Source organism: Myxocyprinus asiaticus, chromosome 18 (assembly GCF_019703515.2).
Source record: "Myxocyprinus asiaticus isolate MX2 ecotype Aquarium Trade chromosome 18, UBuf_Myxa_2, whole genome shotgun sequence".
NCBI lineage: Eukaryota > Metazoa > Chordata > Actinopteri > Cypriniformes > Catostomidae > Myxocyprinus > Myxocyprinus asiaticus.
Genome location: NC_059361.1, coordinates 16,047,670 through 16,073,313, shown reverse-complemented (window position 1 = coordinate 16,073,313; position 25,644 = coordinate 16,047,670). Strand labels below are relative to the sequence as shown.

The following is a 25,644-nucleotide window of genomic DNA, read 5'->3' as shown; positions in this document are numbered from 1 at the left end:
AGTGCACCAGTGCAGAGGGGGGAGAAGCCGCTGAAATGCGCCGTCAGATCCAGCAGAGGTGAATGAACAGTAGTATTCAGCTCAATGAGCATGACCGTTCGGCTCCGAAGAGAAAATCTGAAAGAGTGGTTGCATACCAGCTCCTTTTATACCCGTATGTCCGGGGGAGTGGCATGCAAATACCACTCGCCAAATTTCATTGGCCTTTTATCAAAGACCAGAGGTGTCTCGGGCTCCCAAGAGTGACCCCTAGTGTCAATACATCAACACCAATGTTGAGTGAGTGACAGATAGGGAATACATGTTCTTAGGAGTGCCAACCCTTTTACATTCTGTTGCTATTATTTTTTCAGAATTGTCCATTGAGTTTTTGTGTGTGTTCTCCCAAAAACTTGTCCATTTTTGCAAGTTCATTTCCCTTCTAAACTTGGAAAAAAACTTGTCTAGACTGAAAAATTTCTAATGTCTGGACTCTGTAGGGGTTTATGATAAAACATTCAAATGGTTTGATATACTGGCAATGAGCAGGGAAGGACTGGCCATCGGGAGCATCTGGACTGTAAAAGGCCATTCCGCTGGTCCGATGGCAGCATTCCAACAGAATGGCGAAGGTATCTGCACGTTCATCTTTCTGATGTGACATTGGTTTTACGTATTAAACAATTTGATTTAAGACCGAATCTAACTCCATTAATAATTTAACCTGACTCCAGTTTAATAGACCTCGAAAGTTATAAACAATTTTTTTTAATCATATTTCTAGATATCATCATAATTTGGTGTTTTTGATTATTCTGGTCAATTGTCATTCAGAGTCTACGCTTTACGTTTACGTAAATCTCATGGACACAAGGGGGCAGTTTCAAAATAAGTCAGTGGTTGCAGGGTTTAGTAATATCATTAAATTAGGCTGGCACACAATCAAATGATAGTTCATTTAGTCACGTATATACAACTTGCTTAAGAGAGTGATAAGTCAGTGACTGACGGTACCTGAGGATTAGCTCGCATTCATGGCCCACAGTAATAATCATATCCTGGTCTGTGTGCTTGCGGTAACATCATATGCACTTCATTTACTGAAAATAATGAGTTTAAGAAAATCCAGAATAATCAAAATAATAATTTATTAGTCAGGTAAATATGTATCATGCCAATTACATAATTTAATCAATTCAGAAATCATTAATACAAAACATCCGATGATCAAAGATGAATCTTAAGAGTAAGAGATGCATACCTGACTATTATAATAAAAACATGATGATGTGGGTTTATCACACACAAACATCATGGGGTTTGATCTAGCTACAGAATCCCCCCGATCTATATGTTAAATTGCCTTAAATACCCAGGCCACACCAGCCTACATCAAACCAAAAGGTAAGCAAAAGGAATTTGGGAATTAATTGATTCAGTGACACAGGAGGTAATGCCCTGAAAGTAATTTACATTGAGGACCCCTTGGAGACACATTCCACAGCAGAAACCTAATTTCTCTAAAAACCTAATCTTTGTTATGACAAAGTTTACTCCTGTGGGATTTGGACTATAGTACCGACATTTTCGACATGTTGTGCGTTCTGAGATGCTATTCTGCTCACTACAATTGTACAGAGGGGTTATCAGAGTTACCGTAGCCTTTCTGTCAGCTCAAACCAGTCTGGCCATTCTCCGTTTGACCTTTCGCATCAACAAGGCGTTTTTATCCACAGAACTGCCGCTCGCTGGTTGTTTTGGTTTTTTTCCTGCACCATTCTCTATACACTCTAGAGACTGTTGTGCGTGGAAATCCCAGGAGATCAGCAGATACAGAAATACTCAAACTAGCCTGTCTGGCACAAACAATCATGCCATGGTCTACATCACTGAGATCAAATTTTTTCCCCATTCTGATGGTTGATGTGAACATTAACTGAAGCTCCTGACCCATATAGGCATGATTTTATACATTACACTGCTGCCACACTATTGGCAGATTAGATAATCGCATGAATAAGTAAATGTACAGGTGTACCTAATAAAGTAGCCGGTGAGTGTATATCCACATTCATTAAGTACTATGCTCAGTATAAATAAGAAATGGTTGGAGGTTAACCATGAAAAAAAAAAAAAGAAAAAAAGGTGGTTGTGAAAAGACTGTTTAGGGCTGCGTTTCCCAAAAGCATTGCAAGCTTAAGTTGATCGTGGAGACCATTGGCACCAGTGGCTTCTACGATCTATTTAGGCTAACGATGCTTTTTGGAAACGTAGCCCAGGTTCGTGATATGAGATTATATCTTAACCTGTTGATGTGCATGCTCCCCTCCCCCTCCCAGAACTGATGTCAATTTGCTTAAATTAGTTCACATATACTATATAGTCTAGTCAAAAAAGAGTTAATAATTTTGACATATTATAAAGATGTATAATTTGTCAACATAATGAACAATTTTGAACAGCACAATATATAGTAAATGTGAACTCATTTCTTGTAAGCAAAGTAAAGTCAAACCCATGGGTGGGGTCAATGAGCATCAACAGGTTAACATCAGCACTTGGGATGCACAATTAATGGAAAAACTAATTGCGATTACGGCTGCTACTATTATGTAATCATGAAAACCGACGATTACAGCCTTTAATTTAAGTCTGCTCATGTTGCGTCAATGGTTTCTAATTACAACATGTTTTTGCCACAGTTCAGTATTCTAACCAATCACAGACAACTGTTGAGCAATAAAATGGTAATGGCCAATCAGAGACGCTTAAATGAATCCTCTGTCCTATCAGTAATGACAACTGATCCTAATGTGCAAATTTTAAACAGTCTGATTGCCAGATCCTTGCTTTATGTTTCACCTCCTGAATACTGAAGAAACATCACCTGACACTCAAAAGCGAAATGTACTTTAGAATTATTTTGGATTCATTGCATGTTTTTGATTAGTATGACTGTATTAGGACTGTAGTAGGTGACTCTCAATTATCTAGCCTTCCACTAGGGGTGTCGGTCAGAATACAATCCTCGATCAGATTCAGTTCAAAAGGGTTTATTGAGCCATTTAACCCAACAGCAAACACCACAGCAGTAGAGTAGGCTTAACAGGTTAGATCCATGCCCACAAGAACAATTGCATGAGCATGTATTTAAATGTATACACAGTACGTGTGTGTATGTGCGTGTGGTTCTGCAATAAAAACAGAAATAAATAAATAAAGAGATTAAGTAACTCACATGTCTCTCACTATTCAATAACATTATTCACATAAATCAAATATGTCTACATAATCCCAGGTAATGATTAGGTTAAATGCCAATACAGAATAAACCTGTCTGTCATAATAAAATCTTATATAATATTGCCATTTAGCGGTTAAATATGGCAAAGACTTGTTAAAGAATTGAGCATCTGACTATTCAGTAATTTGCATAATATGAACGGAATCATACACATCGTTTGCATAAACTTTCAATGAGTAGAGATTCACATTACCAACATGATGATAACATGTTCAAATATAAAAAGAACCAATTCTGAGTTATAAAATATAGTATTAAACAAGAAAATATGAGTAATTAAAAAAATACAATTATGAGGCAAATGCGCTTAGCGCGCGTTACCCATCATGAACATTAACAGATGTTTTGAGCTTTATGACATATTAAACATCAAATTCACGCTTGAAACAAACTCTGTGACTGACAGTTATCATTTACTAACTGAACAAGTTACTCACATTCATTCATAGATGCACAATTTAGCACATGCAATCAGAAAGTCTCCCGCTTGCAGAGCGTCTTCGTCTGTCTTAACACTGCTGATGCTAACTGAATATGAGTGACAGGTGCATGCGTAATCGGCCTTTCCAACACAGCCACCCCCAAATTTGGGTCCAAATTTGCTCTATGGAAAGGCCTACGCCATAGGGCCTACAGTTTGTCACTGGCCTGGTTATTTTGTTCTTCATCAAGGATCCCTGGCAGCACAATTAAATGAGCAATGGGTCTGGTGAATACTCTGTCCTTTATCCATACCACTGCTGTTTGCATATGACCATCAATCCCAGGGAAAACTTTCACTCCCCTCCCAATCTGCCAAAATGAGCGAGGCAAATGAAGGTCAACCAGCATGACCAGTGTACCAGGTTCGATGTCTGGTAATGGACTCTGCCACTTTCCTCTGGTCTGCATTCCGTGTAAGTAATGTTTTATAAAAGCTGTCCAGAATCGGTCTGCCAATAACTTGGGAATGCCTCCATCTCCATTTTGTCAGGAGCTTGGATTCTGGATAAACGACTTGGGGCAAGGAGCCATCTGGCCACCCATCAGAAGGCATTTGGGGATGACATCAGCAATGTCAGCTAAAACATGTCCAAGAGGCTTCGAATTCAAGATGGCCTCGATTTCTATCAGGACAGTTTTAAGTACCTCTTCAGTTACCGCTTCTAAACCCAGGGTGGTATAAAGTGTAGTCTTCACCGACCAGATCTCCCACACACCATCAAAGTGTGGAGCGGCTGGAGGATTGAAGTGAAAGTTAATCTGTTTCTTAGCAAGCAGCTGCTGTAGGTCATGACTGAGCTTACTGTAGGTGTCTTTAAGTTCTGTCTCACCCCCTCAGAAGTTTGTGCCTTGGTCCGAGTATAACTCTGCAGGTTGTCCACAGCGACCAATAAACCATAGCAGTGCTATCAGAAAAGCATCACTGTCCATAGACATCAGATCCTCAATGTGCACAGAGTGCTGAGGCACTTAAATAAGAGTCCCCATCTCTTCTCTGTCTGACGTCCCACCTTGATCAAGAATGGTCCGAAACAATTCATTCCAGCTGAATGGAATGCTGGCTTGAAAACCGAAGCCGTGGTGGAGGGAGATCGCCCGTTTTCTGGGACCCTGGCTTTTACCTCCATTTACAACACTCAAGACATGTGTGCTGGTGCTTCCTCACAGATTCTCTGCCTCTTAGGATCCACACACTTCGGCGAAGTTCAGCAAACACTCGCTCTTGTCCCGGATGGCAGAGTCGAGTGTCTGAGTGTTAGGATGGCTGGAGTCCAAGACAATAGGGGGTACTGTCCCTGTGTCTAGGGTTTCCACTAGTTTTAATTGTCCTCCAGCTCGGATAAGATTACTGCCTTGGTCGAACTCTGGAGAGAGACAAATTAAGTCGACTGTTGGACCGAACTGGTTTGCCGGACTTTAACAGCTGATAGTCCTCGGGAAAGCTGTTTATTTGGGCCTTCTTCAACACAATGAGCTCTGCCTCTTGGTAAGTACCTGCTGGAGGGGAACCACTCTGATCTGCCGCCCCATGCATCTCCTGTGTGACTGATTCTACTAAGTCCTTCCAACTGCTACACTTACCTCCGTCTGCAGTAGATGGTGCTGAGGAAGTCATACCACAGAATGTACCCTGCTTTAGCTCTGTGGTATCCTCAGACTCTAGGCTGTGCAAGGATGGGTGAGATGGCAATCAATCTGAGGTTGCAGGAGGAACCCTGGCCCATGAGTCCATCGATTGTGTCCAGTAAGGTCCCTCAAAATCTTGCCACAAGTGAGATCATCAGCAGGGTTCCTTGCAGAGTCTATATAGCACCATGCTTTCAGGTCTGTTAGCTCTTGAATCTCTGCCACATGGGTGTCTACGAAGACCTTGTAACGGCAGGATTCGGAGTGCAACCATTGGAGGATGGTAGTTGAGTCTGTCCAGAAGCTGGCCTCCCATATTTTCAGGGTAAGCTCATTTTCAAGAAGCTTTGCTAGCTGGGCTCCTGTAAGAGCAGTGCAGAGCTCGAGTCGAGGTATGGAGTCTGTTTCTGTGGAGCCACTTGGGATCTGACCAGAATAAAGGCAAGGTGAACCTTACCCTTGTGATACTCTGAACATAGGTAAGCTACGGCCCCATATGCTTTCTCCGAAGCATCACTGACGATATGGATCTTCCTTAGAATATCTGAATTATCCATATTGGTGGGGGTGTAGCACCTAGGAAGGACTACCAGAGGTAAATACTGGAGCTCAGATTCCCAAACGTTCCATAATCGCAGAAGATCTTCAGGAAGTTGTGAGTCCCAACTCCTCTCCTTCGCCCAGAGCTGTTGAACAATCACCTTTGCCTGGGTGGTGAAAGGAAGGATGACAATGAGGGGATCGTACTGACTTGCAATCACACAATATATGTTCCGTATCGTCAGGGTAGCATAAGTAACAGGTGTGTGCTTGATTCCTATGTTGCCCAACACACAATGCCAGCTTGGGCCCAGAGTGGATTTTCGTGGGTCTGCTTTATCGTGTGAGAGCCACAACTCTAGCTTGGTGGATCTGGCTTCGTGACTGACAACCTCATTGATGGATGTCAAATCCTCTAGGAGTTTGCGCAGTTTGTCCAGAAACTGCCATTCCGATGGTAAGCTCTGTAGACAGTTGTCTTCATAAAAGCATCTGTCAATGGATAATCTTACATCCTCCTCTGGTATGCTGTACGATGTGATGCATCTTTGAAGGGCAATGGATGCACAGCAGGGACTGCATGTAGTCCTGAATGGGAGGACTCACCGTTCATAGACGTCTGGGGGTTCGCTTCTTCTCAGGTCATGCCAGAGAAAACACAACAGGGGCCTGTGATATGGAGAAGACTGGTCCTTGCTAGTCATAATCTGCCCCTGTGAACATTAACAGATGTTTTGAGCTTTATGACATATTAAACATCATATTCACACTTGAAACAAACTCTGTGACTGACAGTTATCATTTACTAACTGAACAAGTTACTTACATTCATTCATAGATGCACACTTTAGCACACGCATTCAGAAAGTCTCCCACTTGCAGAGCATCTCTGTCTGTCTTAACACGACTGATGCTGACTGAATATGAGTGATAAGTGCGAGCGTAACCGGCCTTTCCAACACATGTCGTGCCGCTTGCTTGCAACGTAGATGGTATACACTGGAGTACACTGCAAATGAGCAACACAATTAACTAAAACACCCTGTTCTAATCAAAATCAAAAATCAAACCACTTTATTGTCACACAACCATATATACACAGGTGCAACAGTGGGTGAAAGTCTTGGGTGCAGTTCCAAGCAACATAGCAGTCATGACAGTGATGAGACATATACCAATTTACAATAACATCAGATTACACAACACAATTTACATATATAATATACACATAATTACACAACACAATATATAATAATAATATACAATCAAGACATAGACACAGTGTAAATAATTGATTTATTATGCTGATCAGAAAAAAAAAAATCACGTACATAAGTATTCACAGCCTTTGCCATGACACTCAAAATTGAGCTCAGGTGCATCCTGTTTCCACTGATCATCCTTGAGATGTTTCTACAACTTGATTGGAGTCCACCAGTGGTAAATTCAGTTGATTGGACATGATTTGGAAAGGCACACACCTGTCTATATAAGGTCCCACAGGTAACAGTGTATGTCAGAGCACAAACTAAGCCATGAAGTCCAAGGAATTGTCTGTAGACCTCAGAGACAGGATTGTATCGAGGCACAGATATGAGGAAGGGTACAGAAAAATGTCTGCAGCATTGAAGGTCCCAATGAGCACAGTGGCCTCCATCATCCTTAAATGGAAGAAGTTTGGAACCACCAGGACTCTTCCTAGAGCTGGCCGCCCAGCCAAACTAAGCGATCGGGGGAGGAGGGCCTTAGTCAGGGAGGTGACCAAGAACCCGATGGTCACTCTGACAGAGCTCCAGCATTTCTCTGTGGAGAGAGGAGAATCTTCCAGAAGAACAATCATCTCTGCAGCACCCCACCAATCAGGCCTGTATGGTAGAGTGGCCAGGCAGAAGCCACTCCTCAGTAAAAGGCACATGACAGCCCACCTGGAGTTTGCCAAAAGGCACCTGAAGGACTCTCAGACCATGAGAAACAAAATTCTCTGGTCTTATGAAACAAAGATTGAACTCTTTGGCCTGAATGGCAAGCGTCATGTCTGGAAGAAACCAGGCACTGCTCATCACCTGGCCAATACCATCCCTACAGTGAAGCATGGTGGTGGCAGCATCATGCTGTGGGGATGTTTTTCAGCGGCAGGAACTGGGAGACTAGTCAGGATCGAGGGAAAGATGAATGCAGCAATGTACAGAGACATCCTTGATGAAAACCTGCTCCAAAGCGCTCTGGACCTCAGATTGGGGCGAAGGTTCAACTTCCAACAGGACAATGACCCTAAGCACACAGCCAAGATAACAAAGGAGTGGCTATGGGACAACTCTGTGAATGTCCTTGAGTGGCCCAGCCAGAGCCCAGACTTGAACCCGATTGAACATCTCTGGAGAGATCTGAAAATGGCTGTGCACCGACGCTCCCCATCCAACCTGATGGAGCTTGAGAGGTCCTGCAAAGAAGAATGGGAGAAACTGCCCAAAAATAGGTGTGCCAAGTTTGTTGCATCATACTCAAAAAAAACTTGAGGCTGTAATTGGTGCCAAAGGTGCTTCAACAAAGTACTGAGCAAAGGCTGTGAATACTTATGTACATGTGATTTTTTTTTTTTTTTAATTTGCAAAGATTTCAAACAAACTTCTTTCACATTGTCATTATGGGGTATTGTTTGTAGAATTTTGAGGAAAATAATGAATTTAATCCATTTTGGAATAAGGGTGTAACATAACAAAATGTGGAAAAAGTGAAGCGCTGTGAATACTTTCTGGATGCACTGTATCTGCTCTAATAAGACCCATTTGCCCCCCCCAGCTGCTATTGGTAGATTTAAAAGTTTCACGAATCACACAAACTCTGATCGCAGATGGCTGTTTTTAATTTCCAAAGAGCAACCTCTGAGGCCAAATATGATCTAACTATAATCTTACATGAACAAAATCACCATTGAAGATCTATGGGCAGTCTCACCATCACAGCGCTTACTGAACTCAGTAAGTAACTTGGCCAATTTAAATTGCCTGTAAATAAGTTTAAATATTGAATATGTCATATTATTTACTGTACGTGGACCAGTAATTTAAGCGGTAAAGACACATATTGCATGTCTGATGATAGTTTTTGATTTTATGCCACCTTTCTCAGGCTTTAGAGGTGTGTCACTGCTACCATCAGGTAGGCGGTATCGCAGCATCAGGACCCGTACCAGCCGACTCCATGATAGCTTCTTCCCCCAGGCAATCAGACTTCTGAACTCTTGATCTCCCACGATCAAATACATCAGTACTGCACTTTATTACCCTTACTCTTATATCTCACACCGGACTGTCATAAATTATATTATTATTATATTATATTCTCTCTTAACAACTGACTATCATTTGATGTTATTGTAATTGGTACTGTCTCATCACTGTCATGACTGCTATGTTGATCGAAACTGCACCCAAGAATTTCACACACCATTGCACTTGTGTATATGGCTGTGTGACAATAAAGTGATTTGATTTGATTTGATTTGATTTGTTAAACATGTGAGAATGTGTATTTATCAACCTCACAAAGGCATAATGAATCGAAGAAACTGTACCATAGATATCCCTACAAATAAATTTTAATATATATAATATAACTTTTATTAAGCCTATCATTAACAAACATTACAATATTTAATGCTATTCTGAAGAACCATGCTGTTGCCTACTTTGTGAAGTCACTGTAATTTAATCTTTTAATCGACATTAATAATTGTGATTACAACATCAAGGGCAATAATCAACAATTATTTTTTATTTATTGAAATGTGTTACAAGTATGACATACTGGGTTTTATGAATAACATTTTCCTATGTGCATTTCCAGTTTAACTGTTTCCTACTCGATTATGTTATAAATATAGTAGACGTGTACAGGTAACTGACATGTCTAAATAAATGATCAAAGACCATGCTCTCCACCCTCACCGCTGCTTAGCTTTGTCAAAATGAAGCCGTGTCACTTAAAAGATAAAACTTTATGGAACAAAAATAAAATTTTGGCTCTGGTAATTAAACAGCAGTATCACCTTTTCATGATTTATAAATAGAAACAAAAACGTAGCCAACTTTTGCCACATCCCACAGCAGAGCACACTGAAGGTAAATTGAATTTTTGTCACAAACATGGCAGCACGGTCATACAGTGACATCACATGAAACAGGTCAGTAGTCTCCATACACTGACATGCAGTTTCTTATAATGTTTTCCCCTAAAAACTAGAAAAAAGCATTGAATGTATGAACTTGAGCTCTTTCAAACCATTGAGATTCCCTAGTTTCATTGGATAGTTTAGAAACGCCCATCCTGGTCTGAAAACGCCCACTGATTGATCTATAAAAGAGTAATAATGGGCAAAATACAGACAAAAGAATGGTGATAGAGACATACCTTAATTTGGGCAGATGAGTGAATGGCTTTCACTGCAGATGGCACATAAGTGAATGGGCACTTGAGAGTATTTGAGTAGATTTGATTCCTTTTGTAGACCAATTAAACAAAAAACAAAAAATCGCATTACATGGTCTTGCACATGGTCTGGTGTGTTCACGTTGAATACTGACTGAAAAATGTAAACAAAGTAGTAGGTGGAGCTTCAGGTCACACCTACAAATAATGTGGACAAATGGCAGCAAGGTGTTTAGCAGCCGGTTAGTTTTCCTAAAAGTTTGCCCAGGCGAGCTGTTCCGAACCACCAAAACGAACCAAAAGCACTGTCGTTTTGGCCAGATTTTTGTTCTAAATGACGTAATACCCGTTCATGTGAAGTACATCTGGGCCTTTATCAAAACTCTCAAATCATGGCCCCCTCAGAAATTCCAAATGCCCCCCACGTATTTCATCCTGTAATGCTCTATAATGCTCTGACTCTGTAATGCCATGGTACTTTTTTGTGATTTCGTGTAGGCTTCTAAGTGTTTTGATACTCTTTTGGCAGGAAAATGTATTTACCTGCAGTCGTTCACAAGCTGCGCACGTGTTGAACTTAATATAAATCAAATCGCTCATCTTTAGTTCAGATTCAAAACTGGCGATAGGAAACACAGGTGTGATGTATGAGGTACTGTGGTAGCTTTGTCAACCTAATAAAAAATGTAGCTTCCCTATTGAAAAGCTACTTGATTTCAAAAGTAGCAAAGCTACCACCTCCTGGGAAATGTATTCAGAGTCCTGCACACACCGTGTCCGACAGGTGACTGAAGGTCAAATAGCCAATTAAGGCTTTTTTTAAATGTCAATTAATGTTCATCTTTCTCATCTTTTTCTGTTAATTGTAACCACAATGTTAGGCTACGTGTCTATTTTTGTTAAATGCTCCAACTCAGAGAACCTAATGTTAGTTTCATTGCTTGTGTGACATCAGCAAATAAACAACTTTTGTATATCTGATGTAGTAGATTTATTTTAATGTGGGTGTGGTTTAGATCACGGTCTTTATGTTAAACGGGTCGGGTATGGAATTAAAGAAGTGCTGCTGTCAAATAACAGGTTGGGTGTTCGTGCGTGGTGTGCGGGTGCGTGGCGGGTGCGTGTCAAATAGCTATTTTTAGTGAAGCTACTGCCACTCACTGCATAGTATCACCATGGTATTTTGTAGTAAAATCATAGTAACCACAAAAATAAACATGGTTACTATATTAACACCATATTACTCTAATGACACCATGGTTCATTTTCTATCAAAACTGTTTTCCGCCAAAAAACATGCACGAGGAAGGAAACGCGTGCGATTGAGAGACCCCATCTCTTACCCAGATCAATCCTTTCTCTCAAGTTCCCGACCTTCACCGTGACCAAATCACTGCGAGGAAATCAACCTTTTATATTATTTAAAAAAAAAAAATTATTATTATAAAGTAGTAAAGGAAATATTAATAGTAGAGACAGGAAACAGGATGGGAAACAGTGGGACAAAAGGCAGATTCGAACCTGGGTCATAAACATTCACACTGCCGGTACACCCCACACCACTGCAGCGACAGTAATGGTACAGTTTGTCATAAATTTATGTTTCCACCAGACTATAGGAGTGCAAATAGCCGTGCTGTGTAGCAGGTGCTTTTTACACCTAGCTGAATAGTCACTCTGAAAATCCGCTATTCACAACCCACTGGAAATTCCCAGAGGGAACCCATGGCAAATTAAAGCTACAATGTGCATCTTTTTTTGTTAAATAATAACAAAATGTTATTAATGAGAGAGTGCAACAAAAATTCATCTTTCAAACCATGTCTTTACTTTACCCAAATACACTTTGATAAACTAGGGTGACCATACGTCCTCTTTTTCCCGGACATGTCCTCTTTTTTTGGACCTGAAAAAAGCGTCCGGGATTTCAAAATTGGCTATAAATGTCTAGGATTTGGCTTTTTTCATATTAATGTGCAGTTAGGACTCTTATACATTCTGTGTATTTGATACTCTGCACCAGTTTTCGTGTTCATGTGTCCTTACGTGATTATTCTGACAGAGAGCAGCAGACCAAAGGCCCAGGTATACTTCACTTTGTGCGTTCTGTTCCGTCTCACGCACAGTTGTGCGCGCACAGCTTTGAAAGTATACCTCATGCAGATGAGCGTGAATGTACGCGTTCAACACACGTGCAGTACTATTGCTTTGTTATACGCTATCAGATGTTAGAGGGCACCACTGAGTCGTATCATTTACAGGACATCCTCTCTGAAGGATAAAGAAAAAGAGAAACTGAGGATCCGCCATTAGAGGAAGCAAGAACAACAACAAAATGACCCACAGGCCTTTGCACATGTTACATATTATTTTAAAAAGGGTGGATAACGAGTTGCATGACTGTGGAGGCGGAAACCTTTATGACACTGCTTACTTTTTTCTTTCTCTCTTCAAGTTTTTATTCACATTTGTATATTCAGTATGTAGGGAAGAAAATGCACATAGTTTGTACAATACAACAAATTAGAAGATGCAAAGCACAAAAAAATTAATAAAATTAATAAAAGGGCAATTACATGAATTTGAAAAGCTTTAAAAGTTTAGCGTTCTGTTTTTTTGTTTTTGTTTTTGTTTTGTTTTTTTCATATTTGAAAGGGTTTAAATATGAATTCTAAGATCAGTGTTGCAAAATGTATTATATAAAGGCTTTTTTTTGAGTGACTCTAGCTTTGTGAATAAAAGATTTTGCTAAAATAATTAAGGGATTAAGGACATATTTCTCATTTTCTGAAGTATATGGGTTTTCTAAACAAAGTAAAATATCACATGGCTCTAAGCTTATGGTTCACCATGTACACATACTAGACCGTCTCATTCTAGCGTTGAGTGCTGAGGAGGAGTCTAGCCTTCAAACTCAGAAGGACTGGTCTAGGAAGGACACAGCCTTACTAGGCTGCAGCCTTCCATTTGAGAAGCACACTAAGTGTGCAGTCTTTAAAAAAAAAAAAAAAAATCTCTCTCTCTCTCTTGCCCGCCCGCTTGCTTTCTACGCGCGCAGCCACACACTGTATGTGTGTAGGCAAAATGTCACCAGTTGTGCTCCTCGCTCTCAACCAGAATCATAAATTTTGACAAAAATTTGACTTTGAAATATACTACTTATCAGAAAAACGTAAATTAATAGGATGGATAAAATAGACCATGATTGAAATTTTACAACCCCTTCCTCTGATATTTGTAGTGCAACCTCTGTACTTGAACTGTAAAGCTGGTACTTCAATGCTAAAAGATTCTGAAAATACAAAAACAAAACGCATATCAGGCCATTTGAGGGGTGAAACAAGTGTCTACATTCATAATTTTTTTTTTTTTTTAAAGATTTACACATTTCAAATGTATAAAAATATTATACATTTTTAAATATATACATGTTACATTAAATACAACAGTGTCCTCTTTTTGGACAACCACAATATGGTCACCCTAGATAAACCTATAATAATGATTCATATTTTAGAGCATCAGGATGGATTTCGCGGGAAATTGCATACATGCGTCATTCGCCCGCGCGTGTTGACGTCATATCCGTACACAGAGAAAATAAGCTCCGGCTACTATAGCGCATGTATGGTGTGGGAGTAGCGTGAACCAAAAAGTTTGTTGTCACAACGATCGAGAAAAATTTACCATGGATCATTCAAAATTGCAAACCTCTGGGGAATCACTGGTTGTAAAAACAAAGAAACCCCGAACAGAGCAGAGTCTACAAGCAAAAAGGGAAAGCGACAGAGTCCGTAATAAAACCTGAATCAACATCGGCTTGGCTTTTCAGAGGTAGCGACAACTCTGAGATCTGAAAGGATTTAAAAGTGACCCAGAGATTGCTTTTTTCTTACTCAACAAGTAAGATATTTTATTGATATGGTTTATGTATAGTTGTGAATCACACACATGTCTGATGTCCGTCTTTTCCTTTCTTTCATTATTTATTTGTTAATTCGCTCTAAGATGTCCTGTATCCATGTATACACCAGTGCCTCGAACCACATTCTTCCACGCAGAGGAGCAGAGCCGAAGCACAACCAAAACAATGTTCTTCCGCAAGATGCATGCAGTTTTATTTTTTAAACGCTAGAGGGCCAAAAGTTACATTGTGTAGCTTTAAGGTTCCAAAATTGCCTACAAACTGATGTCATGACCGCAATCTATTTTATGTTCTTTGCACATGACAGGGCAAATACTCACTTCGTTTGAACTCAAAACTTTAATGATACTAAGTTCAATCCAAACCTATGTTCAAACTCAATGGAATAAAACAGTTTCTGTTACCTGATCTCGTGTTGTAAGGGGAAAGATAAGTGAAACAAAATTAGTCTAAGCTCAAAATGCTATACTGAGACCTTCCCATGCTATAATCAGTGCATTTCTGTGTGCAGTACAACATGCCTTCATGAAATTGATAATTTTCAAGCCCTCTCTGTTGATGCTGCAGTGAGTGAATCCAGAAAAATAAGTGCTTACTTACCATTGATTTCTCCTTATCAGTACAAATTCCACTGAAACCCACCAAATGAATTTTATAATTCACCCAGAAAAAAAAAGAAGTGTCCATTAAATTGGGAATATTGTCACCCAGTGCACACCCAGTGCAACCCCCAAAAAATTTCTGAACCACTGACAATAAATAAGCTCCCTGTGAACCCCCAACCTCCGATCCCTCAACATACACACGTTATTTTGCTTTTAAAATCTTTACTCTCAGTAACAGTGTACAAAAATCTCCTTCATATCAATTTGTTATCTGAGATCCTGGGAGAGCTCATCATGGGTGCTCTTAGAGAACAGCAGCAGTCTCCTGGGGATATTAGTATGAAGACAATGAAAACTATATCCTGGAGCTACACTTCAGCAAACCTCTGTTCTCTGTGTGTATGTGAGAATATAGCCTGCAGCACTTACTGTAATAAAATACCCCTATATGTTGCTAAAGAACCTGTAATGAGCCTTTAAGCCACAAGTCTAAATACTCTACTGTGAGGGTAGGCTTTAAAGGCACTGTGACATCTTTTTTAAATAACTTTATTATGTTCCCTGAGGTCCTCTTATGATGTTAGTAAAGTTTTTTTTTTTTTTTTTTTTTTTATGCACCAAAACAGTCATCATTTAGTCATAATGTAATATAAGACTCTGGCCCTGTCTGAAATGCTCAGTTTTAAGCTGTCTGGCCCTTTATTACTTCAATGTACTGTAAACGCCCACTGTTGTGATTGGCTAACATTGTGCAGCCCTTTCCAGTACAGCCATATTTGAAATTCAATCCAAAGAAAATGAAGAAACTCCACACAATAATACAACTTTAAAACTACATTTCAGGGTTAACACATAACATACACCCAACACATTTCAAACACAGCATAACTATCAAACAGTGATGACATTTCAAACATTTGTGAATGGAATTGGTTTCTTATGGTTTTGCTGTCCAATAGTCCAATTTGTCCAAACAGTCCAAACTGTCCCATCTTTCAACAACAGTTTCTTTGCAAAGCTTGAATAATATTGTGACTGTTTCACAAGCAATCCAAGCTGAAATCGTGTGAATACGCAATTGATCCACTTTGATGTTGGTTGCTTCAACAGGCCAAAGCAGAGACATCGGTCTTCACCAGAGTGACATCTCACATTTTCCCGGTTTGTTTACTCACAGAACATCATGTGTTTCTCCCAGTCAGTGGCAGCAACAGAATAAGACACTTTTTTAAATGTTGTGCTTGTACCGCTCTTAAAACGCAGTGCACATCGCCTAGTTCATGTTTACAAAAGACCAACAATTAAAAATAGCACAGATGAGTGCAAAAACGGTCCAGGATGCCTTCAAAACAGCAAGACAGCAAACAGCAAGATGAAACAGAAAGGGGTCTATTTTTTAGAGCAATAACTCGACATTGTGTCTTTTAAAAGCGGCATGAGAGGCATGATAACAAAGCCATTCGTCTAGTTCATGTTTATGTAGAAAAACATTTAAATCCAGATAGGCACATGAAGGTGTCCTGTGTAAGTCCACATTGGTGTAGATGAATCTCCCATGACAAGCCCATCTCTCTCCTCCTCATCATGTGACTGACTGAGCACAAGGGTGCAATGAGGAAAAATAGGCATTGATGTCTTGCTGAAGAGACAGTCATATGCAGATGTATTTGGTCCTTGTGATGTCACAAGTTCCACAAATTCCAAATAATCTGTTTGTACAGCTTGGTTTAAAGGTGCACTCAGTAACTTTTGTGTCATCTTGGACTTACACTGAAACCTATCGGCTTGGATGCAGCATCCTTTAAAATTAATAGTTTTCAGTTTCAGATGTCATTGTAGAAATGTAGTATTCACAGTCAGCCATGATTACTTTAATCAATGAATGAAAGTGTCAAATAACAGGACGGTTACTGAGATTAAGCGAGTAGCATTCGGCTGGTCATGTGATTGTAATGTGGCAGCCCCCATGTGCGGTCCCTCTCCATGTAGAATAAAACAGCTTTTATAAGGTTACTGATATGATTGGAGTATTCATTTTAATGTGAATGGTCATGATTTCCTACATATATTGCAAAATTACAATTCATGTCTGTGGCAGATCTCTGCCTCCCCTACCGAGGAGGAAGTGGGAGCCGGGTGGACAGTTCATGGAAGACTTTTAATTACAAACAGTTTACTCAGACACAACATACAAAGTGCTATCTAGCACACACGTGCTGGTAGACACACACACAGCTCCGTGTGATGCTCAGACTGTTGACCTTACCGGCCCAATGCAGAATGCACATGTTTGCAAGCTGTGTGCAACTCTCTCCCTCACTGGTGTTTCTGGCTCCTCTTTATCCCTCTCCCAGCTAATTGGGGTAACTCAGCACCAGGCGTCCATCCTTTTTTGGGCTGCCTCCCACAATTTTTCACACTCAAATTTAAAAGCTCACCATTCACACATACAGGTGCATCTCAATAAATTAGAATGTCGTGGAAAAGTTCATTTATTTCAGTAATTCAACTCAAATTGTGAAACTCGTGTATTAAATAAATTCAATGCACACAGACTGAAGTAGTTTAAGTCTTTGGTTCTTTTAATTGTGATGATTTTGGCTCACATTTAACAAAAACCCACCAATTCACTATCTCAAAAAATTAGAATACATCATAAGACCAATAAAAAAAACATTTTTAGTGAATTGTTGGCCTTCTGGAAAGTATGTTCATTGACTGTATATGTACTCAATACTTGGTAGGGGCTCCTTTTGCTTTAATTACTGCCTCAATTCGGCGTGGCATGGAGGTGATCAGTTTGTGGCACTGCTGTGGTGGTATGGAAGCCCAGGTTTCTTTGACAGTGGCCTTCAGCTCATCTGCATTTTTTGGTCTCTTGTTTCTCATTTTCCTCTTGACAATACCCCATAGATTCTCTATGGGGTTCAGGTCTGGTGAGTTTGCTGGCCAGTCAAGCACACCAACACCACGGTCATTTAACCAACTTTTGGTGCTTTTGGTAGTGTGGGCAGGTGCCAAATCCTGCTGGAAAATGAAATCAGCATCTTTAAAAAGCTGGTCAGCAGAAGGAAGCATGAAGTGCTCCAAAATTTCTTGGTAAACGGGTGCAGTGACTTTGCTTTTCAAAAAACACAATGGACCAACACCAGCAGATGACATTGCACCCCAAATCATCACAGACTGTGGAAACTTAACAATGGACTTCAAGCAACTTGGGCTACGAGCTTCTCCACCCTTCCTCCAGACTCTAGGACCTTGGTTTCCAAATGAAATACAAAACTTGCTCTCATCTGAAAAGAGGACTTTGGACCACTGGGCAACAGTCCAGTTCTTCTTCTCCTTAGCCCAGGTAAGACGCCTCTGACGTTGTCTGTGGTTCAGGAGTGGCTTAACAAGAGGAATACGACAACTGTAGCCAAATTCCTTGACATGTCTGTGTGTGGTGGCTCTTGATGCCTTGACCCCAGCCTCAGTCCATTCCTTGTGAAGTTCACCCAAATTCTTGAATCGATTTTGCTTGACAATCATAAGGCTGCGGTTCTCTCGGTTGGTTGTGCATCTTTTTCTTCAACACTTTTTCCTTCCACTCAACTTTCTGTTAACATGCTTGGATACAGCACTCTGTGAACAGCCAGCTTCTTTGGCAATGAATGTTTGTGGCTTACCCTCCTTGTGAAGGGTGTCAATGATTGTCTTCTGGACAACTGTCAGATCAGCAGTCTTCCCCATGATTGTGTAGCCTAGTGAACCAAACTGAGAGACCATTTTGAAGGCTCAGGAAACCTTTGCAGGTGTTTTGAGTTGATTAGCTGATTGGCATGTCACCATATTCAAATTTTTTGAGATAGTGAATTGGTGGGTTTTTGTTAAATGTGAGCCAAAATCATCACAATTAAAAGAACCAAAGACTTAAACTACTTCAGTCTGTGTGCATTGAATTTATTTAATACACGAGTTTCACAATTTGAGTTGAATTACTGAAATAAATGAACTTTTCCACAACATTCTAATTTATTGAGATGCACCTGTACTGTGGACTAATTGCAAAAAAAAAATTGGTCTAATTTTTCAGAGAACCGCCCAAATAAAAAAAAATAAAAAAAGACTCCAATGATCCATAAATAATATTGTATATGTTTATAATCTTATGACAACAGACAATTTTTTGTAAACATGTAATTCTGGTTCTGTTCATTCTACCTCACTTTGAAAAGTCTCATTTTATTCCGCTAGGTGGCAGAAAGCACTAGAATTTTTTTTTATATATCCCATTCCAACACAATATACAGATCTGAAATGTAGGTGGCGCTCTAACGCATTTTAGGCCTCACAGATTTGCTTGTCCATAGACATTCAGTCTAATTTTCAGTTCAAGCACCACCGTTGTTGTTTCATTGAATATCTTATTCAATGAAAATTAGTGGACCAGAAGCTCAATCTAGATTTCATTAGAAAGTGGAGATTCTCACCTTTGCGTTGAAATAAAACATTTTATCATCAATAGTCGAAAACATATTTTGTGATGATTTGTTTTGCATGCTTTTCCTTCTGAATAGCATATTTTGTTCTGGACATCTAAGATTTAACATTAAATTATTCAGCCAAGCAAGCTCACAGACAAGTAAACAATTTCAAATGTTTTAGAGAACATCCTAATGTAAAAGCAGAAATAAAGTTTTAAGCTATTTGGGGCTTACAGCAGCATTTATCTGAGAATAAAAGAGACATTTGTATTTGATGACTTAATTTTTGAAATAATGTTTCACTTTGTGATTCTTTTGGAAATCTTTCGAACTGTCATATTAGGGCAACAAATTTAACTGTACAGCCACATTCCTGGGAGTGAGGGCTTTCATTTGATATGTGACTTTGATATGTCCATTTATGTGCTTAGCGGCATGGTGGCTCAGTGGGTAGCAGTGTTGCCTCACAGCAAAAAGGTCCCTGGTTTGAGTCCTGGCTTGCCTTTCTGTGTGGAGTTTGTATGTTGTCCATGTGGGTTTCCTCTGGGTACTCTGGTTTCCCCCACAGTGCAAAAACATGAAGGTTAAGTTAATTGGAAATTCTAAATTGCCTGTAGGTGATCGTTATCTTTGAAAAGTTCAGATTCTAAGCTTTCAAATGATGCCTGACTTATGTATACGGAGACATTAGCGTTTTAAGCGCAAACATTTTTTGCAATATAGGACCCCTTTGGACCCACCGGCGGGTCCATAGAAATGTGTAAAAAATTAATGTGTGCACCTTTAAATAAATGCTGTTTGAGAAAGTTTTCCATTCTAAAACTTACAGTATGTTTTTATAGTACAATGACCTATTATTATATGTCAAAAGATCAAGGAAAATTTTATTCCTCATGTCATGAGATTTTGTAATTTTTTTGCCTTTATCTTGCCACATTTATTATTTAGCATATTCATTTAGTCTTTTTTGTGAGATTCATTAAATTGCTTACTAGTAACATAGTCCTGTATTTATTTATTTTTTTTTAACAAACATTTCTTTTATACTATATCTGTTGTGACTAAGTGACCATTTTGATGAGGGTGGACGTCTGAGGCATACTGACAAAAAAAATAAATAATAATTTATGGTTTACAAAATTGTTAACATTTTATTTTTTATTTTTTACTTTCACTACATTAGGATTGTTTGCGGAAAGAATGGTGCATTAATGTTTTATTTTTGTGGTGTGTGCATTTCCTGTAAGTGAAGTGATTTATTTCCACTGAGTGATTTCCTCAAGGGAAGTGTATGGATAGTATATGCGAGGCTGCTTTTAAGGAACAGTATAAAAGTGTGCTTGGGTGAATCTTGTGTGCACTAAGTTAGGAGTGAGCTAGAGTGTGTCTTTATGTATTCGTATGTCATGTAGAAAATGCAACTGTGGTGTGCAATGAAGCTTCAGAGTGGTGTATAATCTGTTTCAAGCAGTGAAGTTTGTCAACAAAGAAAGGATGGCATTTCAGAGTGTGTTTGTGTGTTTAATGGTGTTGTTCCTCAGCACTTCGATTTCTTCCCAGCATCTTCAGCCTCAGACCTGCCGACTTATCCGCAGCACCTCAGAACTGCCTGTGCTGGCCAGTGAGGGAGACATCACAATTGGTGGCCTCTTCCCTCTACATGACAATGTGCTAAATGTTCCGCAATCTTTTACTGCAAAGCCACATTCTACGCAGTGCTCGGGGTCAGTCAATCAATGGATTCCTATCATAAAACTTTACAGTGCTGAATCTATGTTTGACATATAATAGTTTTTCATGGAGTTTTGTTTTTTCTTTTTTATTTCTTTGGAGATTACATTTGAAATTTCAGACATCTATTCTGTCTCTTATTTATAAAGTTTATTGTTAATAATTTTTATTTATAGTTAAGCCATTAAGAAATGTTAACAAAGGTAAAATAATAATAATAATTTTGGTGATTATTTGATGATCTTTGTTCCCAAAAGGTTTAATTTTCGAAGCTTTAGATGGATGCAGACAATGATTTTTGCCATAGAGGAGATCAACAGAGATAAACGGCTCCTGACCAACTTAACTCTGGGTTATAAGATTTATGACTCGTGCAGTACACATTTCCATGCCCTCCACACAGCCTTGGCCCTGATGAGCGAGAATGAAGAGGGCACACAGAATCCAGAATGCCGAGGCAGAGTGTCTGTTCTCATTGGTGACGGAGGATCCACATTATCCATAGTGGTTGCACGCTTTCTAGGTGTTTTTCGTGTTCCACAGGTGAGTTGTGCATTTTTAATGCAACTGCAAAGGTATATTCATGTTCTTTAATCATGTGTATTATTCCCTCTCCCATCCTCTAGGTAAGCTATTCCTCCAGCTGTGCATGTCTTAGCAATAAATTAGAGTTCCCTGCATTTCTAAGAACAATGCCCAGTGACTTTTTCCAAGTGGATGCTCTTGCTCAGCTGGTGCAACACTTTGGGTGGAGTTGGGTTGGAACTGTTGCGGGGGATGATGCTTATGGTCGTGGTGGTGCCCAAATCTTTAATGATGAGGTGACCAAACTAGGTGCATGTATTGCTTTTTATGAAATTATCCCAAAAAACCATGAACAAGCAGAGATGTCCAGGATTTTAGAGAGAATTCGTGATTCAGGGGCCCGTGTGGTGCTGGTCTTTGCTCTAGAGCAAGATGCAAGGGCTCTCGTCTGGGAGGCCCTTCGTCAAAACCTCACTGGAATCCAATGGCTGGCCAGCGAAGCTTGGATCACAGCAGCCATCCTCTCCACCCCTGAATTCCACTCCATCTTGCAGGGCTCCATGGGCTACGCCATCCGCAGAGCTGATATTCCTGGTCTGCAGCCTTTTCTGCTACAGTTGCATCCCTCCAAATACCCTCAGGACCCATTCGTTCTGCAGTTCTGGGAGGAGATGTTTAAGTGCTCTCTAGGTAAAAGCAGTGACAGCTCCTCTCTTAGACCCAACTGTAATGGCTCAGAATTACTGGCCAGCACGAGTAACATCTACTCAGATGTCTCTCAGCTCAGAATATCCTATAATGTTTATAAGGCAGTGTATGTTATTGCTCATGCTCTGGATTCAATGCTGCACTGTGAACCAGGCAAAGGACATTTTGCTGGGGGATCGTGCCCCAACTCCAGCAGCATACAGCCATGGCAGGTAAAAAAAATAAATAAATCACAATTTATTCTTTTAATTCACCTTTATATATGCTGTTTCTTAAGCTTTATATCTCATTAAGATTAGTGTTGTTAAGATAATGAAGTTGGAGCAGATGTTACTGTTATTGTTTTATATTACCTCTCTCTCTCTCTCTCCTTCTCTTATTCGATTTCTCTGTTTCTCACTCATTCACTCACGCACACATGCAGCTCCTGCATTATTTAAAGCATGTCCACTTCACTAATGAGTTTGGTGAGGAGACTAAGTTTGACAATAATGGAGATCCTGTGGCAATGTATGATCTCATCAACTGGCAGCTCAATGGCAATGGAGAGATGCAGTATGCCACTGTGGGGAGGTTTGATGAAACGATGCAGCTTAAACTAGTGATTGATGAGAAAAAAATAATCTGGAATGGCAACCAGAGACAAGTAATTCTCCACAGTGAATTATGGTTTAAATTTTATATTATTAATTATCTGTGTGAACTTTTATTCTTCAGTCTGGTTTCCTTTTTCTTTTTCTTTCCCTACATTTATATATACTGTGAAGTCCAAAAGTGTGAGACTACATTACAGATCTGAAACTTTTTAATGAATATTCTGAATTCAATACAAGTTAAGCTTAATTGATGGCATTTGTGGTATAATTTATTGATTACCACAAAAATGTATTTAGACTTGCCACTCCATTTCTTAAAAAAAAATAAAAATAAAAAGATAAACAGTGAAGCACTTACAATGGAAGTGAATTTGGCCAATCAGTAAACATTAAAATACAGATTGTTTCTAAAGTATAGCAACAAGACATAAACAATATGTGTGTTAACATGATTTTAATGTGATAAAATCACTTTTCTGTGTAATGTTATGGCCAATTTTATAACTTTGTTGCCATGACAGTGTTATGTTAACAAACCCTAAAACCTTTAAATGATTGTACAAATGATGATTTAAACAACTTTGCAGCTCAAATAATACACAAGTTTTAACAGAAGAATGTAAGTGCTTTTATAAAATTATAAGCTTCACATTTCTGCCTTAAAACCTTCAAAAAATTGGCCCTATTCACTTTCATTGTAAGTGCCTCACTGTAACTTTGATGTTTGCTTTTTTTTTCTTTCTTTTTTTTTAAAGAAAAGGATGGTCAAGTCAAATTATTTTTTTTTAGTAATCAGCATTATGCCTCAAATGCTGTCGATTGAGCTTAACTTGTATTGAACCCAGAATATTCCTTTAAATCTGGGAATAAACAAAGTCATAGAATTTTGAAAAATGTAAAAAAAACAATGATGTCAAATGAATAAGAAATGTTAACAGAATTTACATTTAACAATAGGCAAATTTGTGACATTGACCATGTTAACTTTGTACAGAAGGCCAAATTTCCTTTCTTTTACTGAAGAACACAAGATGCTCTTTGGAACATTCTCAAATCATGCCAGCTTTAGTGCATGCTGTCATTACAGCAAAAGGGGGACATACCGAATTCTAAGAAATCCTGAAATAACTTTTCAAATTTGTCCTGATATAATATATATATATGGGGGAAAAAATTATTGAATTAGAAATTTCTAGTGGTCTCAGACTTTTCTCTTGTATTTGCAGCATATTTAGGCATTCTTTTATGATATATATCTCTGTACTTGGTCTGCTCTCTGAATTGCAGGTACCTGTGTCTGTCTGCAGCACCAGCTGTCCTCCAGGCACTAGAAGGGCTACCAGGCCAAACTTTCCTCTCTGCTGCTTTGACTGCATTCTCTGTGCAGCTGGGGAGGTTAGCAATCAGACAGGTGTGTCCCAAATCAGCTCAACTCTGCTAATGTTTGTGTGTGTATAACAGAACTATAGTTTTGGAGGAATTTTTTATAATTTATTTATTATTGCTTTTTGCTTTTTTAACTCTAACATATTACACAATTACATGTACACAAATACTTCTAATGATTGTGGTATTTTTAAAATAATATATTGTTCTTTTATGAATCAGATGCCTTAGAGTGTGTAAAATGCCTGCCTGAGTTCTGGTCCAATAATAGACGAGACACCTGCATCCCAAAGCCGATCGAGTTCCTCTCCTACAGCGACACCATGGGCATCACTTTATTGGCTGTGGCACTGCTGGGGTCCTGTTTCACTCTCACAGTTGCTCTGATATTTGCCTGCAAACGCCACACACCCCTTGTCCGAGCCAACAACTCTGAGCTCAGTTTCCTCATTCTCAGCTCACTGTGGCTTTGTTTTATGTGTGCACTAGCATTTATTGGGCAGCCCACATCCTGGTCTTGCGGGCTTCGTCACACTGCCTTTGGTATTGCGTTCTCTCTCTGCCTATCCTGCATCCTGGGTAAGACTATGGTGGTACTCATGGCCTTCAGAGCCAACCTCCCTGGCAGTAATGTTATGAAATGGTTTGGCCCACTGCAGCAGCGTGGCATTATCTTCTTGTGCACAGCTGTGCAAGTGGTGATTTGCTGCACATGGCTGTGCGTGGCACCTCCCATCCCAATCAAGCTCATGACCCGTGAAACTGCCCAGATTATCCTTTTGTGTGATGTGGGTTCTCCGATAGCCTTCTCCCTGGTGTTGGGCTACATCGGGTTGCTTGCAGCTGTTTGCTTCCTGCTGGCCTTCTTTGCTCGGAAGCTTCCAGACAATTTCAATGAGGCTAAATTCATTACTTTCAGTATGTTGATCTTCTGTGCTGTGTGGATTGCATTTGTTCCAGCATATGTTAGCTCACCAGGTAAGTACACGGTGGCTGTGGAGATTTTTGCCATTCTAGCCTCCAGTTATGGCCTGCTGCTCTGTATCTTCACTCCAAAGTGTTACATAATTTTGCTTAGACCTGAGAAAAATACAAAGAGATATTTGATGTCCAAATCCAGTTCAGAAAGGAAATATTGAAATATTTAAGTCAAACTTTTCTGAAAATGAATAATAAACATTTCACTGTTTATACTGCAATGACATTTGTTATATCTTGTTCTCCCCTGCACCCAATAAACTGTTTTTAGATTGATTTTCATGCTTTAGTATGTACTTCATAAAAATAAACAGTTATCATTTCCCAAAACATTTATTTTGCACTTTATCCACTAAAAGGTAAT

General features: G+C 39.4%; 1 protein-coding gene across 1 annotated transcript; it reads left to right on the top strand.

The window, feature by feature from the left end:
• The first annotated feature begins 11,359 nt into the window (after positions 1-11,359).
• LOC127455840 (extracellular calcium-sensing receptor-like) lies at positions 11,360-25,441 on the top strand. Its single transcript, XM_051723990.1, has 8 exons — positions 11,360-11,367; positions 12,345-12,445; positions 20,825-21,080; positions 21,345-21,630; positions 21,714-22,532; positions 22,745-22,966; positions 24,204-24,327; positions 24,525-25,441. The coding sequence occupies exons 1-8, from the start codon at positions 11,360-11,362 to the stop codon at positions 25,439-25,441; spliced, it is 2,733 nt and encodes a 910-aa protein (XP_051579950.1).
• Positions 25,442-25,644: the final 203 nt, after the last annotated feature.